At 43.6% G+C, this 17,121-nt stretch overlaps 2 protein-coding genes across 4 annotated transcripts in view; both read right to left on the bottom strand.

The window, feature by feature from the left end:
* Window positions 1-2,147: 2,147 nt before the first annotated feature.
* stc1l (stanniocalcin 1, like) lies at window positions 2,148-5,704 on the bottom strand (the record flags this gene model as incomplete). The annotated part of the gene is made up of 5 exons (XM_080017593.1): window positions 2,148-2,442; window positions 4,353-4,456; window positions 4,560-4,667; window positions 4,755-4,897; window positions 5,575-5,704. 5 exons carry the CDS (start codon window positions 5,702-5,704, stop codon window positions 2,148-2,150), a joined length of 780 nt encoding a protein of 259 aa, XP_079873719.1.
* A 2,585-nt stretch (window positions 5,705-8,289) lies between these two features.
* The window catches only part of LOC307243568 (cGMP-dependent protein kinase 1-like), a gene marked incomplete at both ends in the record, with an annotated part of 11,110 nt that continues 2,278 nt past the window's right edge, over window positions 8,290-17,121 (bottom strand). For all 3 annotated transcript variants that reach the window (XM_080018412.1, XM_080018413.1, XM_080018414.1), the window contains 17 exons: window positions 8,290-8,388; window positions 8,951-9,017; window positions 9,158-9,220; window positions 9,345-9,467; window positions 9,564-9,727; window positions 10,047-10,188; window positions 10,285-10,374; window positions 11,195-11,334; window positions 12,913-13,009; window positions 13,118-13,192; window positions 13,290-13,355; window positions 13,502-13,596; window positions 14,161-14,238; window positions 14,332-14,395; window positions 14,502-14,607; window positions 15,120-15,233; window positions 16,142-16,241. In XM_080018412.1, coding sequence (XP_079874538.1) covers window positions 8,290-8,388; window positions 8,951-9,017; window positions 9,158-9,220; window positions 9,345-9,467; window positions 9,564-9,727; window positions 10,047-10,188; window positions 10,285-10,374; window positions 11,195-11,334; window positions 12,913-13,009; window positions 13,118-13,192; window positions 13,290-13,355; window positions 13,502-13,596; window positions 14,161-14,238; window positions 14,332-14,395; window positions 14,502-14,607; window positions 15,120-15,233; window positions 16,142-16,241 — 1,683 coding nt within the window. The remainder of the gene's footprint in view (window positions 8,389-8,950; window positions 9,018-9,157; window positions 9,221-9,344; window positions 9,468-9,563; window positions 9,728-10,046; window positions 10,189-10,284; window positions 10,375-11,194; window positions 11,335-12,912; window positions 13,010-13,117; window positions 13,193-13,289; window positions 13,356-13,501; window positions 13,597-14,160; window positions 14,239-14,331; window positions 14,396-14,501; window positions 14,608-15,119; window positions 15,234-16,141; window positions 16,242-17,121) is intronic.

Genomic DNA, 17,121 nt, shown 5'->3' with positions numbered 1-17,121 from the left:
TATTGTCGACAGTGAGGGAGGCACCAGGGAAACTAGGATCCAAAAACTCATTATCGTACATTCTCTAACTCTGCTAACATCCCTGTATATGATGTAAAATAACGTAAATATGTAAATATGAATCGTGCCGCTGGGGTCTTGCAGGACCGCCGCCGAGGGCCCCCAGACCCCACATTGAGAACCACTGTACACCACATGTTTCTTCTTTCGAAAGTTCATGTAAGACCAAATCCCGGGAATCGTTCCATTTCAACATCTCCAGGAGCGTCTGGGCTTCTCCTTTCCCCCTGTTCCCTCTCCTTCCTGTTTGGAAGGTGATGTCATCCAGAGTCGCCCGAAATGTCTTCCCCTGGACCCTGGCCTGTGAAATGACTTCCAGAGATTTATACTTTTCCCCCTATTTGGAGTCACACCGCCACTGGAACTCAGATTATAATACTCTAGCCATGTCTTGTGTGGAGATTTTTTTTGTTGTTGTTTATCCAATCCTGGGGCCTTTGGTCGATTGGCGGACTCATCTCCTCGGGGTGAACGTTCCCACAGCTGTAATTCCTGGAAGTGACTGCCGTTTATTTAGGCAGCCGCCTGCCCAATCACCACACCGATCTGGATCGCCACCCAGGTGCTTAAAAGTGAGCTGTTAATGTTCCCACGCCGATGGACTTCACTCCGGTGTCGGCCACCCCGGCGGCCGGAGTCCTCTCTCCCAGCTCCATGGAAGTTAATGAGCCATTTTCAATGAGGTGCGGCGCCATTAAAGGCCGTCACCCCCCTGGGACCGATGGTGGAAATAGGACACTGGTGATAATGGGATGCACAAAGGTGTCACTGACGTCACACGCCCCTCTTCTTCCAAATGAAATAAAACTCACTGTAATCTGTGGTAATATCAATATGTATCTCAGTACAAGATATGGTGTTCATATAGTCCAATCCTGCATTGATGCAGGGGCATTGGTGTGCATTTTCACCATTTCTGTACAGATCTTTTTATTGTTTTTTTTTTTTTTTTTTTTTTTAGTTTACATATATATTTCATAGATTTTAAAAATCTTCTGGCGGTAAGATCTATCCTCTGAACATCACTTAAAATCTGACATCACCTGTCAATAGCAGATGCGACTCTCCATATAAAATACGAGTATGGCGCTATCTAGTGGCTAGATGTCAAATGTTTTTTATATCTTTGCCTGCCAACTCCTTCCACCTGTCTCTAATTTGATCAATATGAAAATAATCAATTAACTGTTTTGCTCATGAGTAACTCTTGTGTTGCTTTACGTGACCAACGAGCCTTTGTTTATTGTCTTTGTTTTTTGGTTGTGCACACGGTGTTCAACGATCGGATGGTCAATAAAAAAAAAATTAAAAATCGCAAATAAAATGCCATCAGCCCGAAACCATTTCTATGACATAATTTATTTCTAACATGAACAAAAACCCACAGCAGAGTACCAGACTTCTACTTCAGTCGTTATCACATCTTCTGACGTGGATCGCTTATTTTCCCCAGCCCTCGCCGCATGTCACACAAGGCGACCAAGTCATCTGACACGTCGCGGATTCAGAGACCACCACGACCAGCGCGTTTGACTCCCTAAAACTCCAAAAGTAGCCCGGCTGAGTTTTATTTTTTTGACCGAACCCTTTTTTGTTTAATCCACTCACTACAAAAAAAAAAAAAAAAAATCGAATGTCGGCCTCTGCAGCCCCCATAAATTAAAACGGTACAAGCTTGATAAAGCATCGGCATAACACGCTTCGCCGCTTAACGCGCTTTGTGACGTTAAACGGGCACGCTCCTGAAACGTTTCAGTCACATGGTGTCTGTGTGTTAAATCAAGGTGGTGGTGGTGGTGGTGGTGGAGGATCTACAGCCTCGGATGCTTTTTTTTTGTGGGGGGGGGGGGGGGGTGTTTCCAAACACCGAATCAATTATCACGCCAGAATATTCATCTCTGGAACAAAGAAATGCAAATCACAAATCACCAATATTAAGTCGTCGCCTCCAAACGAAAACTAACCCTGAACAAATAATCTGGGGAGAAGGGTGTGCGTGTGTGTGTGTGTGTGTGTGTGTGCGTGTGCGTGTGCGTGTGCGTGTGTGTGTGTGTGTGTGTGTGTGTGTGTGTGCGTGTGCGCCGCGTTCATTCCCCCCCCTTATCCGCTCTTTCCCGGTCGTCCACGGATCTTTTCCTGGCGAACAGGTGGGTGGGGTCCCTTTCGCTGAAGCTGGGCTGTATGTTGAACACCGGCATGTTCCTCCAGATGGCCGGGCTGTTGTGCGCGGCGGCGTTGGGCCCGGTGGCGCAGGGCTTGTTCTGGAGCAGCAGCAGGAAGGTCTCCATGTCCGGACCCAGCCTGGCGATGAGCCCGGCCCGGACGGCCGACACCGTCTGCTCGTCGCAGGCCAGGATGGACTGCAGCAGGGTGCTGTAGTACCTGGACGCAGGCGCAAATGGGACGCGTCACCGGGGGGAGACGTCGCCACGATTTCGCGGTTTCGACGCGATTGCTGCCTCCGCGGTTACGTTACGGGGCGTTAAAAAAAAAAAAACACCCCTGGACGGACACAACCGCCGGCGCGGCTGACCTTCAATAAGGACGCATAGTAGATGCTTTGGATGACTGTGCTGATACTAAACAGCTTTTTTGAAAACCCTCTTTCAGATGTCTGAGAACTTTATTTTTTTTTAAATTTATTTTTGTGTGAAAACGATTAATAAGGCGGGTTTCACAAGCATTGCACGCATAGTTTGACTACAATTAGTACAGTGGGGGTTTTGTTTGGATGTGTCTTGACCTGGTGGTGATCTGCGTGGAAAGAATACGGTGAAATCCACCTTTTTCTTGTTGTCAGACGTAGATTTAAAGGTTTCACAAATCTGAAATGCTATCTACACTTCCTATTCTAATGTCGTTCAGGTTTGAATACTATGCGTGGAGTGATTCTTTGATCGAGTCTTGGCATCCACACATCTGAGAGAGGGTTTTAAATGTTTGTCTGATATCAACACAAAACTAAAAAACACTGACCGCGTGTTTTTCTTGACATTCAGCCGCGCACCTTACCCCGTCCTTCGGTAGGTTGGTGGGGAAAGAGCCGAGGTTTGGGAACGCGCCACAACGTCGGACGCTGCGAATCGGCCACTTTAGCGTCGTCAATATTTTAGGCTACCGCAAGATGGCAGCACTGGTGTCATTGACAAATACGTCTTATTTCCGCTGCTGTTGAAACGATATTGAAAACAATATTTTGTGACACACGTCATACAACGTTTAAGTCACGGACCCATGGGGCCAGTAGTTTAGCGACTTTGCTGGGGCTCCTAACAAATCTTTGGCGGTTGGACCCCCTTCCCAAGGTCAGGAAGTCGTGGAATCTCCAGCTGTTGCAGCCTATGACCACTGTTGAAATGCAGCGGTGCTGATGGTTAACTGCCTTTTTTTTTTATTAATTTTTTTTTTAAATTAAACACCGGATGTCAAATAAAGCGGGGCCCCTGCAAATTCAAGGGGCCCCCAGGAGCCCGGGGGGGGGGGGGGGGGGGGGGGAATGTAAAATCTCACGGACCCCTGTGGAGGTGTGTGCTATGCCAGTTATTGTATTATGCAAGTCTTGTGGAGAGCCAGATTATTGGCTAAAATGGGGGCAATATAAATGAAAATCTCCAGTTGTAAAGTTGTTTTTATTAAGGTAGATCCTATTTTAAGGTGCCAATATGCTATACCCGCGTTGCAAATAAATGTTTTTTGTTGTTGTTTTTACAAGCCCAGTAAAAACACGCTGTGAAAACACTTCAGGGTATTTTTCGTGTCTTAAATGGTCTTCATTGTTTAAAAAAAAAAATAATTAACATGCCCAGGCTCAGTGGTTATTATTAGGGTTGTAATAGTAAAGAAAAACACAAAATATACAAACAAAAAATATGTTTTTCAAATAAAATGTCCAATTTCGAATAGCCAGAGATGAAATGGTTAAATGAACCCCACTTCAAAAGTTGTGCATAAAACCAACTGGGCTAACATCAAATGATAACACCCCACGAAAGCTTTGTCTCCTGTAGATCTTTAATTCTAAATTAAAAGTTAAAAAATATAATTAATTGTTGGAATCATACTTAAGTTGGAGTGGGCTTTCCTGTATGTCCAGGATGTTTTTAAATGACTCCAACATGAACAAACACAGCTATTCATAAAGGAAAAACCCATCATAGGTTCAATGGAATAGCTTTCGGTGTTGCACATAAAAAATTGATTTCATGCAACATGCTCATTCATCCCTATAGGATCAACTATTTTGTAGTAATATGGATGTTTATTTCCCCTGAAGGACCTCAGTCAGTACTGACCTGTTAGGGAAGTGAACTGGAACCTGCACCACCTCCCCAATGGCGTCAGGGTTGGTGCGAGCCACAGTGCAGATATCAAGACTGTTGTAGCACTCCTCTTGTACCTATACCAGACATAGATATCATCCGTAATACATCCGTACGCATGCAAATGAATAATGTGAAAAGTCACGTATCATTTTCGTGCGTATTCGTGCGTGTGTGTACCTCTGCAATCATCCTCTGGAACACATTGCAGCGCCGTATGGTTTGGAACACTTTGGTCGTCACTCCCTGGGCGATGCATCGCAGGCTCTCTTTTACAAATGTTTTGCCCTGTTCAACAATGCACAGTACACACCGGTTGGTAATGTGTGAGAATGGAGGACAGAGAGATAGAAGGATCGATAGAGGGATTGATACCTGGGTGTTGAAGGTAGCGGCTGTATGCAGGAACAGTTGGCAGATATCATGCATCCCATCCGTGTCGCAGGTGGAATTCTCCAGACAGGCAAACACTCCACAGCCCACTGCCACAGCACTGCTCAAACACTTGGCCACATCGGCTACAGACACACACGCATAAATATTATGTACCATATACAGTTTATTACAATGCTAAATGTCTAAGGAGAGAGAGAGGGAGCGATTCAATATTTTTTATAATTCATGGCTGTTTATAGGTTGTTAATAGTTATTACTGTGACCGTATGTTTGCTTTGGCAATATAAGCCATGGCTCCCCGTGACAATAAAGCTCTGTAGATCGAAACTGAGGGAAGGGGAGAGAGATAGAAACGGAGAGAGAGAATTAAAAAAAAAAAAAAAAAAAAAAAAAGTTCGAATGAACATATTTCACATGTTTTGCGGAAACTAAAACAGAGGCAAAGCACGCTCTGTAAATAAGAACCGAAGCCATAAAACGATTATAAAATGAATGGGGGAGAGAGACAACACCTTTATGTGCACTGTCCCTGACTGTTATTTCTTTTCTCAATGTCAACGTGCAGTTGATCATGTCAACATCACACTGAGATCACTTTTTTTGTTCTCTTCATTCCTGTCGCTATTATATTTACCTGACACTTCCATCCCTGTCTGAATATCTCTACCTCAATGTTTACATGTAATATCCTGGTCGCGGGAGGACCCCTGCCATGACAACAAAGCTCATTCGAATTGAAGGGAGAGAGAGAGAGAGAGAGAGAGAGAGAGAGAGAGAGAGCGCATTTTAAGAGACTCACTCGGACTGCTGGCGGAGAAGCGTGCCCGGCGCGGGGCCGCCTCCTCCGCGCCGAACTCGAAGGCGGCCGCGGTCCCCAGGACGAAGAGGAGGAAGAGGGGGAGGACTAGGCCACGCTGAAGTCGCAACATCGTTCCTTCTGCCGCGGATGGGATGAGATGAGATGTGATGTGATGAGATGCGATGTGATGCGACGCGACGCGACGTGACGTGATGTGAGCTGTGACGGCCACCTTCCTCTCGGGCTGGACGCTCGCCTCGCCTGCCCTTTGCTGCGGGACCTCTGCCCCTATTTATGCGGAGTCGGTCGAGCCGCCCGACCAATCAGAGCTCGGGAGCGGAGAGGAGGCTGCCGTTGCCTTGGCGACCGGAACAGCGGCGACCGGAGCGAGCTAATTGAGCATTTCCACATCGACACTGGAACAGTTTTGGCCAATGCACAACAACAAAAAAATAAATAAAAAAAATCAAACAGATCTAATGGAAAGGGGGGTTGAGTACATTTTAGTTTAATGATGTAGCGCTCCCCGCAAAGTGTAAACGGGCGTGGCGTCACACCGTTACGGTGTGACCTAACGCGCGTATTTGAGCCTCTCTTTGACGCACCTAAAAATAGCACGCCCTCCACTTCGGGTCGGAAGCGAATGTGTTAAGTTCTAAATTCTGGTCACGTTTGCCGGTTTACCCGTGGCTGATCAGGCGTGTAGAAACGCTGATCGGCCCCTGTGAACGACCCCAAACGCCCCCTCCGTGGACTCGTCACGGAAAAGGTTCTTAGAAGACCGACATTCTGGCTCCACCGATGGAGCTAAATTTCACGAGGGATAAAGAGCTTCCTCGTAGACTGATCCCTCTGTAATATGTAGGAAATCCTGATTGGGGTTGTGTTCATACCCCCGCTCTACCTTCCTTGAGCCAGGGAAACAAATTGGGAACAGTGGGAACAATGGGATCTTTCAGGAGACTGGAGTCAGTATAAGCTGCAGACTGCTTTGCATTGGAAAGAACCAAGTCTGGCTTGAGAAAGTATTGTTTTATTCACATATATTACACTACTTTGGCCGTGCATGACAATATTGCAGTATCGGTGGAAGAATAACCCATCTTTTTTACTCAAGTTAATGCAGACCGAGAAAGAAACAGAAAATGACTTTAGTGAAGGTGAAAGTAGCCCACATAGACATTTCTACATGCATTTCACAAAAAAAGCACATCTACTTTTTTACTTATTTGTATTTAATAAAAATTGTATAAAATCCAAAGTACTTGTCAGATCCAGTGCCCTGATACAACAGCCTGTAATAAAGCATACTTAATGAACTCAATTTATGCTAATAGCTAAATTAGATTATAAAGAGTAGGAGCAAGGAGAAATAAGTGTTCACTTCGCCCTGTTCCTTTTCAGACAGGTACATTATGTATTTTTGGGAAGATTTTGCTGAATGTTTTCAATCTTTTTGTTCATTTTTCTTTAATGTTTAATTATTGTGTTTCGTATCTATTGTTTCTTAAATGTCTGAAATGAAAAAGGATGAATCAATCAATCGAAAGCATGAAGTGTTAGCGTACCTTTCTTTTCATGCAGGTCCTGATAAAAATGTACAAAATAAGTAGTACAGGTAGTGTCATAGTAAATTACAAAGTAAATAAATAAATAAATAAATAAATAAACAAACAAACAAACAAATAAATAAATAACTAGATAGATAGATAAACAAACAAACAAACAAATAAATAAATAAATAAATAAATAGAAAGATAGATAGATAAATAGATAAATAAATAACCACCACCACTAATAAATACCACCACTGTTTCCACCACAAATGTCTCTACCATATCAATGGCGCGTCGCGGTGGTTTGAGGGGGATGTGGAAAAATCGGTGTGTCTTATCTTTGTTTCAGTATCTCCTTTTGTGAGAGAGTCATTAGTGGCTTTCCAGTAGAGGCAGATTGACCACAGGAAGCCAGTGAACCGTGCTGGCATCATTAGCCTGGAGGTCAAAGGTCAGAGATAGGAATCTCACCGCTCTGATATCTGCAACATGGAAACAACCCGGCCGGATTTTTATTGACTCTTATTCCGTAGCGCCATGTGCGTCCGTATGTAGGTTAATTTTTTCCATCACTTTATTGTTAAACAACAAAAGAAGCCTGTTGGTGTAAACCTGAACATTTATAAATATAGGTAAAATAAAGAAATAAAATAAATTAATAAATAAAAAAATTAACTTTATTTACACATTTTCAAAATAATATAACATCACTGGAAAATAAAGGTATTACTACATTTGTCTATCAAAGTACAATTATACTTTCAGATGAGTTAAATCACCTTCATTTATTATTATAGTTTGTGATATAAGGCAAAAAAAAAAATGTGAAAAGAATACTTTCAAAGTAAAAATATAACCTCAAATACATTTACATTTAATACAGACATTTATTAGAATTTTACACAAAAGTTTGTAATAATGCATAAAACTAAGGCTCGACACAGATACACAAATAGGGTAGTCAGCAGGCTTTGAATCAGTATTGATCAGAGTGAGCAACATTGAACATTTACATAAGAAACAGGCACTTGCTGTAAAAAGTGAGAAAGGAATCATTGCGTGTTATAATGAGGCGTATGGTTCAGTATGGCTTATTCACTTCCACTTATGTGTCTGCTTTTTGTTATTTTATCGTCAAAGTAAGCCGGTGCTCAATTTGTTAAAACTCCAACTCCCACCCAGATTCTTCGTCGGGGGGAGGGTGGTCAGTGTCCTCGGGAAAGTAGTCAAAGTTGCTGTTGTCCAATGGCCCCTTCACCTAAAACGGAGATTAAGATGTTTTTGCGTTTGGAAAGTTCAATACCGACTTACACTGAATGTCGCCAGGTAATATATATTGACAATAAAAGTCAAAAGTTCAAGTGACAAATAATGCATAATGATATTAATTATTATCATATGAATTATTATATGAATTATGAAATCAATATAAAACATATCATATTAACCATAATTATTATTAAAGAGACTTAAAGAGCTTATACCTACATTTAGCTTAAGTTTACCTAAACATCTGAGAAATAATCTAGTCCTAAAAGTCATGAGTTACACGACCCATTGCACAGAAAATATGCCAACAATAAAATGGAGCAGAGAGGCTCCGCTTTAAGAATAGGTTTTTACTATTTTTCAACCTTCAACTTATCGTTTAAATGATTTGCGTAAAGACACAAGGAGTAAACACAACAGTTTTCTTCAAAAAAGGCCCGTTCAAATGCAGCAAGAGATAAATCAATAGAGAAGCACGGAGAAAGGGAATACAAATGAAAGCGATGGGAGATAGTGAAATGTGGTTAAAGGGGAGATGATAGAACACTAACCGTGGGAGTGAAGGGAGAGTCCACGGTTCCCTGTCGAAGGCCCTCCCAATTGAATCCCTCGAACCACCTGAAGGACAAGGACACGTTGCCATGACTACGCGTGAACCTCCTGCTTATGAACGGCATTCGTGGGCGAACAGCTGAGTTTGGCGGATGAGTAAGAAACCGCAGACTGGTTATCCATTATGCCTTTTCTGACGGTCTCACTTGTGCTTTTGGATGTCCTTCACGCCGTTTTTCTGGTTCCCCAACCTCTCCGAAGGGTTATCCCTGGATACACAGACACACAGACACACACACACACACACATAAATCCACATACAAACAAACCGATCTTGATACTTGAGTCGTTTGTTATTTAGAAAACAACTCAAGTGTCACAATCCTTTCCCACCTGCAAAGACGCTTGATGAGGTTTGCGGCACTTTTTGTGATCTTCTTGGGGAACTCCACCATGTCGATGCCCCTGAGGATGATGTTGTAGGTCTTCATGGGATCGGACCCCGAGAAGGGCGGACTGGGGAAGGCAACAAAACACAAACTCGTCAACACCATCAGGCTACTGGACCCTGGTGGGAGATGGCGGAGAGGTGACGTTATTTCTTGACGGTACCTGCCACTGAGCAGCTCAAAGATCAGAATTCCCAGAGACCAGCAGTCGGCCGAGCTGTCGTGGCCTTTATTCAGGATGATCTCGGGGGCGACGTATTCGGGAGTCCCACAGAACGTCCACGTCTTCTTCCCGAGACCCACCTTCTTCGCAAAGCCAAAGTCCACCTGTGGAAAAGAAACGGCTGAGAAGATCGTCCCCGTCCCTTTCCGTCTGACTGGTCGTCCTTATGTGTGTTCACCCCCTGTGCCTATCTATAGAATATGATTAAATAGTCCCACGGCATACCACTATCTTGGTAACCACTAAAAACATTGCAAACCCATAGAGCTGTGCTGAGCACTAAATTAAAGTTGTGGGCGAAAAAGGACAAAGCGTCCGGCGCAATTCATATTGAATAAGGCTGATTTACTTTGCATTCCACCAAAATAGGTAATTTAGTGGACTTTTAGTGGAATTTGAAAAAATGGAAACTCTGCTTCATACCAGCTTGGCGTATCCACGGTGGTCGAGGATGATGTTCTCGGGTTTGAGGTCTCTGTAGATGATTCCCCGGCAGTGCAGGAAAGCCAGGGCCTCGACAACACATCCCGTGTAGAAGCGAGTGATGCCGTCGTCAAACGAACCCCTAGGAAATCCAAACATCGTCACGGGGCTCTTGGCGAGGGTTCTTGTTGGATTGGCCCCACTTGAGCAAAATCACAAACAAACTCAAAAGACATGCCTGTCCCTCAGAAGCGACCACAGCTCCCCACCCAGACAGGCCTCCAGCAGCATGTAAAGGTATTTGGAGTCTCTGAACGTCCGGTAGAGCCTGAGAAGAAGACAAACCTCAGACACACTGTTCTGCTAAGCTAAGAGGAGAGAGTTTCTTGGTGTAAAACAGCCACGGAAACAACTGTTGGCCGGATGTTCTTCGTCCAACAAGCAACGGCAACCCACGGTTACACAGTGATGTTTCGACAACAATCTTCAACAAGAGACCCACACATTCAGTAAGGACATCCCCTGATCAATTTAACAGTTTTGTTCCTATAGTGTGTTAGTGTGTGGGGAACAACGATTTGCCCAAACAGCACCACACAAAACAGATTCCACGCACCAAAGATTTGCCCTGGAGGCGTGGCTATGCCGGATCATCAGAGTCCCGACTCTCAAAACCCCGAATCCCACGCGATCAAACAATTGGCTATCGCGCTTTCCCACGTGACAATCCACAGGCCGCGCCCTCGGGGCTCCCCCAGCACTGCAGGATTATCGGATCGTAAATACTGAACATGATTAATATTTGCAATTGGTGCCGCCGGGACGTCCTTTCCGAGCAGATCGAGGGAAGTAAAAAAAACACTCGTAACATACCTACACCCCATTATCTGGCACGATAATCTTTAGAACTTTCAAAAAATCTGGACCTTGCTCATGATTGTCGGAAAGGGAAATTGGCGGCCAAAATCAGAAAAATTGTGTAATAACACCGTTATAAGTCCATCCAACCCCAATGCGTTAATAGCCGTGTCCATGCTGTTGTATACGTGAGGAACTTGAGGAACACATCGTACCCCTTCACATTCGGTGCAGTCCAAATTGTTCTGCATGTTCCCTTTTCCATCTTATGATAAACGGCTAGGCCTGACCTGACGGTGAAGGGGCTGTGAGACTCCATCATGATGCGTCGCTCGGACAGAATGTGGTCCTGCTGGCTGGTGTCCAAGATATGGCGCTTCTTCAGCACTTTCATGGCAAACGAACGGCTGTTATCGCTCTTCAGCTGCACCTGACAATACACACACACTGTATCGACACAGGAGCGCTTCCGTACCTTTTTCTGTACAACACATCGTATACATGCAGAACTGTGCTTATTGTTATGGCCTACTCGTTGTGACGCACGACTCACAAACGATTCATTTGTAGCAAACAGATCTTTTAGATGACTCTTTGACTTATAAAATGAAAATAATTACTGAGGACTGAATTAAAGTCCAAGGCAAAACAGGGTCTCGGCGTTTACCATAATTCACCTTGAATGTGACAAATTTCCACCAAAATAAATCCTCGCTAATCATTCAAGAACTCCTCCTGCCTCGAAAGAAGATTCGGAAAATTGAATGACTCTTTAGTCGTTACTCGGTAAGTCAAAAAAGCGGAATCTCATAAAAGAGTCTAACTTTACATCACAACCAGTAGTTCTCACTTTGAGTGTAAAACTTGAGCTTGTTCGGACAAACACTGTCACGATCGTCCCCTGCCTTGATTCCCTGTCTGTCTGTCTCTGGCTCCCTCTGTCCCTCTCTGGCTCCCTCTGTCTGTCTCTAGGTCCCTTTGTCCCTCTCGGACTCCCTCTGTCTATCTCTAGGTCCCTCTGTCCCGCTCTGGCTCCCTCTGTCTGTCTCTGTCGCCCTCTGACCCTCTCGGGCTCCCTCTCTCTGTCTCTGGCTCCCTCTGTCCCTCTCTGGTTCCCTCTGTCTCTCTCTGGCTCCCTCTGTCCCTCTCTGGTTCCCTCTGTCTCTCTCTAGCTCCCTCTGTCCCTCTCTGGTTTCCTCTGTCTGTCTCTGGCTCCCTCTGTCCCTCTCTGGTTCCCTCTGTCTGTCTCTAGGTCCCTCTGTCCCTCTCTGGTTCCCTCTGTCTGTCTCTGGCTCCCTCTGTCCCTCTCTGGCTCCCTCTGTCTGTCTCTAGGTCCCTCTGTCCCTCTCTGATTCCCTCTGTCTGTCTCTGGCTCCCTCTCTCCCTCTCTGGCTCCCTCTGTCTGTCTCTAGGTCCCTCTGTCCCTCTCTGGCTCCCTCTGTCTGTGTCTGGTGTCACGTCACATCCCTGCCACTGCACACCTGTCCCCAGTCAGTAATCTCACCACCTGTCTCCACCTTCCTCGTCACTCCTTTCATATTTAACCTGGTCCCATTCGCTCTGGCGGGGTCGCTTTGTTGCATGGGTCCTCGCATGTCTTTAACGTCGCTGTTCCTGCAAGTCTCCCTGGGTGTGTGTGCCCCGAACTCTCGATCCCTGATCCTCCACCAGCTCCTCGGCTCCCGGTCCCTGGTTCCTGAGTCCCTGCCTTCCCGGTCACGAGCCCCTGCCGGTCCTGATCCCCCTTCTGTCGCCTGTTCCTGATGCCTGTCTACCCCTTAAACCCCTGTATAAGCTCCTAAAACTGTGTGCCCTGCGTTTGGGTTCATCTTGACCGTCATCCTTAACAGAACACAGAGCTGCTATTCTGGCCTCGAACTGATTGATTAGCACAGCCTTGCAATTTTGACCTTGCAACATGCGCTAGTTTCCACGCTTTATGCGTTTGAAGTGGAATCTGACACAGAGTAATGTCATTATCGTGTGCACATTCTACATCTAAACAAACCAATTCCACGCGGCTGAAGCCTCCCACTCCGAGAGTGCAGATGACGTTGAAATCGACGAGTGACACGCTGGAGAAGAACTCTGCCTCGGCTTCAAGTCTACGGATGTAGAGTGAGAACAAAGAGCGTTATGTTCATTATGTTTTTTTGTGGTTGTTGTTATTATTGTTAATCATAACAAAGCATGTTCCATGTTGAGGAACTTACTTTGCTTTAAGTTCATCACTGTCATACTGCTTGTTGTTGACTTCGTCCAGTCCTCCTATGAGCTGTTTGAAGGACCTGCATCCGATGTAGTAAATCAAATAAGGACACCATGCTACGTTAGAGTATTGTGTTTTAAAGCCATTACTTAAAACATGAAGGATGACTCACTCACTCTCTATCGATGACCAGACAGGTGACGTCACCCAAAGCTGTGACACTGGCCATGCGGACATCCTCGCTAACGGTCACAGAGAGGAGGGTATGACAATATAACAAAAGTGGGTGTTTGAAATTGGAACTAAATCATGTTTATTTTCTGGTTGGCAACTGATATTCTACCTGTCCAAAAACGTTTCTATATTCTATTACTTCTATTCATTTTACCCTTTCAGAGCCTGCTCTCCAAACCAGTCTCCTCTAGAGAGATTGTTGAGAAACTCTGGCTCCTCATTGGCTGATTTCTGTTGCGTTACCTTGACCTGCAACAGAGCGTGACATGTCGCATATACTGTACATATCATCACATATACCTATGAATAATAATAAACCTATAATAAAATTACATATAATAAAAAATGATATGTTTACACAATTAATCGAAATTAAATGAATTAAAGAATATATATATATCTAAAAATAATAATACAATTATGTGTGTGTGTGTGTGTGTGTGTGTGTGTGTGTATACTGTGTTATTACATAAAAACTAAAACATTTTCAATTTTTACATAAACCTGGTATTTTTGGGATTGATATGAGACAATTACAAATGATTTAATTTCTTAATTTCGCAAACTTTGTTTAAAATGAACATCTGTCATTTCATTAACACAAAATAAATGCAATGGTGTAATCCCATACAGTGGTAATACAAATACTATCAACACCACACGAAGGAGGAGTTTAACTTAAGCCAGTAACCAAATGTCAATTTACCAAAGTAGCTGCGATGACTAATAACAATATATTTAGTCCACCGCCCTGGATTTTGAGTATTCTACTCATCCTCCTTGTCGTTGACATCTTCCTCCCTCCAACCTCACCTGTCCTTCGCTAATTATGAAGAACGTATCTCCCGCCGCTCCTTGACGAATGATATAATCACCCTCGCTGTAATGGGTCTGCGGGAGGGGTTTATTTGCGTATTTTAGTCGAACATAAGTAGAAAATGTAAAGAAAATAAGTAGAAAATGATTTGAGAGTACAGCCATCACCTCTTCCAACACATCGGCCAGTTTGCTGAGAACGTCCACGGGGAGGGACTGGAAAGAGGGAACACTGGAAGGGATGAAGGCCGGGGCGGAGGGTAAAAGGTCACGTGAGCCATTTTGGATTGTGTGTTGAACTCGACGACAGTAGGTGAAATGTTGAGTAAGGGATCTACCTGCGCAGGAATTCCATGTACTGAGAGTGTTTAATGAGACCAGTCCTCATCATGATTGTCTGGAATCCCTGTCTGTCAATTGCCCACAGTTTGATATCAGTCAGTGCTGTAAGGATACAAAAAAACAATTAAGAAAAAGATTCAAAAATGACTTTGCCTGTAATGTCTTGGGGGAAATTTGGTGTTTTTTTATATTGGAATTTAAAAATGAAAAACAAAAACCAGATGAATAAATAATTTTCATGGTTTTGTTTTATATATATATACTTTATATTGATTTTCACTTGTTTCTTACATATTTAGCCTTTCCTTGACTTGCACGGTTTTGTTTTGCTGCTCTTTCCCCACAAGGACTAATAAATCATTTTCTTATTTTCTTATCTTATCTTATCTTGCCTAATTTGTAATAGTTTGTAATGTCTGTAAATTAATTATAATGTGATTTAAAAAAAAACACTCTTCTAATAATATCACATCACTTGCTGTATTCATCGTATATTCTCAGAATTATTATTTGTTTCCTCTGACGGAAACCAGGTTTACAAATAATATAGAGGTATTATACTGTTTATGGTATTGTGTTTCAGTGTGTGTGTGTGTGTGTGTGTGTGTGTTTACCTGTGACGGTGGCTGTGCGTGTACAGTTGTATAGGATGGCCAGCTCTCCAAAGACCTTGCCTGGATTTATAGTACATAGCTTCTTGCCTTCCTTCGTCACTTCCACCATGCCCTCTACTCACACACACACACACACACACAAACGCGCACGCACACACACACACACACACACGCAAACAAGGGTTAAATAGAAGGAAGAAAAAGCCTTTGCGCTGTCAGGAACAGATGATTTAGGTGGAGCAGCGTTGACATAATGTCATTAACAACGAAATACACTAAGGCCTGATTCACACCAAATGCATATCCGACAGTCAGATCCTCCCCTAGTGGCCATGGAATTAACTGTGTAACTTAAAAAATACACACAATTCACTTATATAAAAAGATACTTATTGATAGTGAATATGGTGACATGCATAGTTAATGTTAATAATGTCATTATTTGATATATGTGACTTATTTGCTTAGTTTTAAGCCCAGTTCCAAGAAAAAACTTCCACTGTCGTCCACCGAAACTTGCGCATGAGTAGTAAAAAGGGGACGCATCCCGGAGCCTCAATCGGACACACGGAAATTCCGCAACGCAGCGCGTCACAACCTTTCGCATGCGGAATCCAACTCTACCTGGGAATGAACTGAATTTCGGTTTGTTCTTGTAGTTTGTCGTATTCGGTGTGAAGCACGCTTAAAAGTTTCTCTGTGTGTGTTAAAAAGACAATTTCAAATTTAGAATTCAAGCAACTGCCTCCATAAAACGGTTTTCATTTTTCATCCAAAATAAATAAACATATATCAGTTATCATGTTTACTTCTCCCATATACAGTATGTGTCAAATATTTGTCTTTGCATATATTTGTCCATTTCAAATTGTGCCTCTAGTGACCGGATGTGATACATTTACCATGTGAGACTTGTGCATCTCAACGACCATTGCATTACGCAACACACCCCTATTGTAACCCCCCAAAAAAATCTGCTTTATAGCAAGGGATGTCGGCGACGGACTAAAGGACATTTTAACCTTCCAGGACGTAGACCGTGGAGCCGTCATCGCCCTCCTGGATGACACAGCAGCCTTGGGTCAGGCTGGTGGGGTGCATGCAGTCCATAATGGTCAGGATCTTTCAGAAAAATACATACATACATATTTCAAAGCGTTAAAAAAGAGGAAGGTTATGAGGGGTACAGTCCCAAAACGGACATCAATGGTGTGAGGATGTCATGGATCCACCGCACTCACGGACAAGATGCATAAAATGTGTATTTGGGGCAGTCCCAACATGCCGTCATCCAAGACTGAACCAGATCGGCCCATTATTGTGGGAAAATATAGTAAAAATATTGTTTTATTCAAATCATTGACGCAATGTGCACGCATGCGCAAATGACGGCGCGCACAGGTCGCATGTTAGCAGTTTAGTGATCAACAATTGGGACCTTACCAAGATGGCTGAACGTACGGATGTAACTGACGTCAGAACTTAAGCGATATCGTGGATCAGACGAACCCACAGACGAAATGAATGAGATATGTATTTGGGACAGTTCCAACACAGCGTTGTTTCGTCCAAGTTTCATCTAGATTGGGCGATTCAGTATTGTGGATAGAGTTTATGATCAACAGTCGCAACCTCACCAAGATGGCGCCATGCACAGACGTATGCTGCAACGGAGAAATCCTTGCGCCCATGCGCAAGTTGACCGAGTGCACAGATCATAAGGCAACAATCTTACCAAGATAACGAACGCCACGCACAAATATTGCCGCGATTGGACTTCAACACAGGGAATATAAGGTAGAAACTCTTAAGCATACAAAGTTACAAAGTGACAGGTATTATTTTATTACTATTAACCTTTATAATGTTTGAACATTTTTAAGTTAAAGCATTATCAGAAGACAATTAGATTAAACAAACTCTGGACACAACTCTAAAGTAAGGACTGCAAAAAACTCAGAAAGAACAACTGGAAAAAACTACAGAAGTTGCTCTAAAATCT

The sequence above is a fragment of the Zeus faber genome (genome assembly GCF_960531495.2).
Source record: "Zeus faber genome assembly, chromosome: 17".
Classification (NCBI taxonomy): domain Eukaryota; kingdom Metazoa; phylum Chordata; class Actinopteri; order Zeiformes; family Zeidae; genus Zeus; species Zeus faber.
Note: the sequence above shows the minus strand (reverse complement) of the source record. Positions and strands in the feature narration are given on the sequence as shown.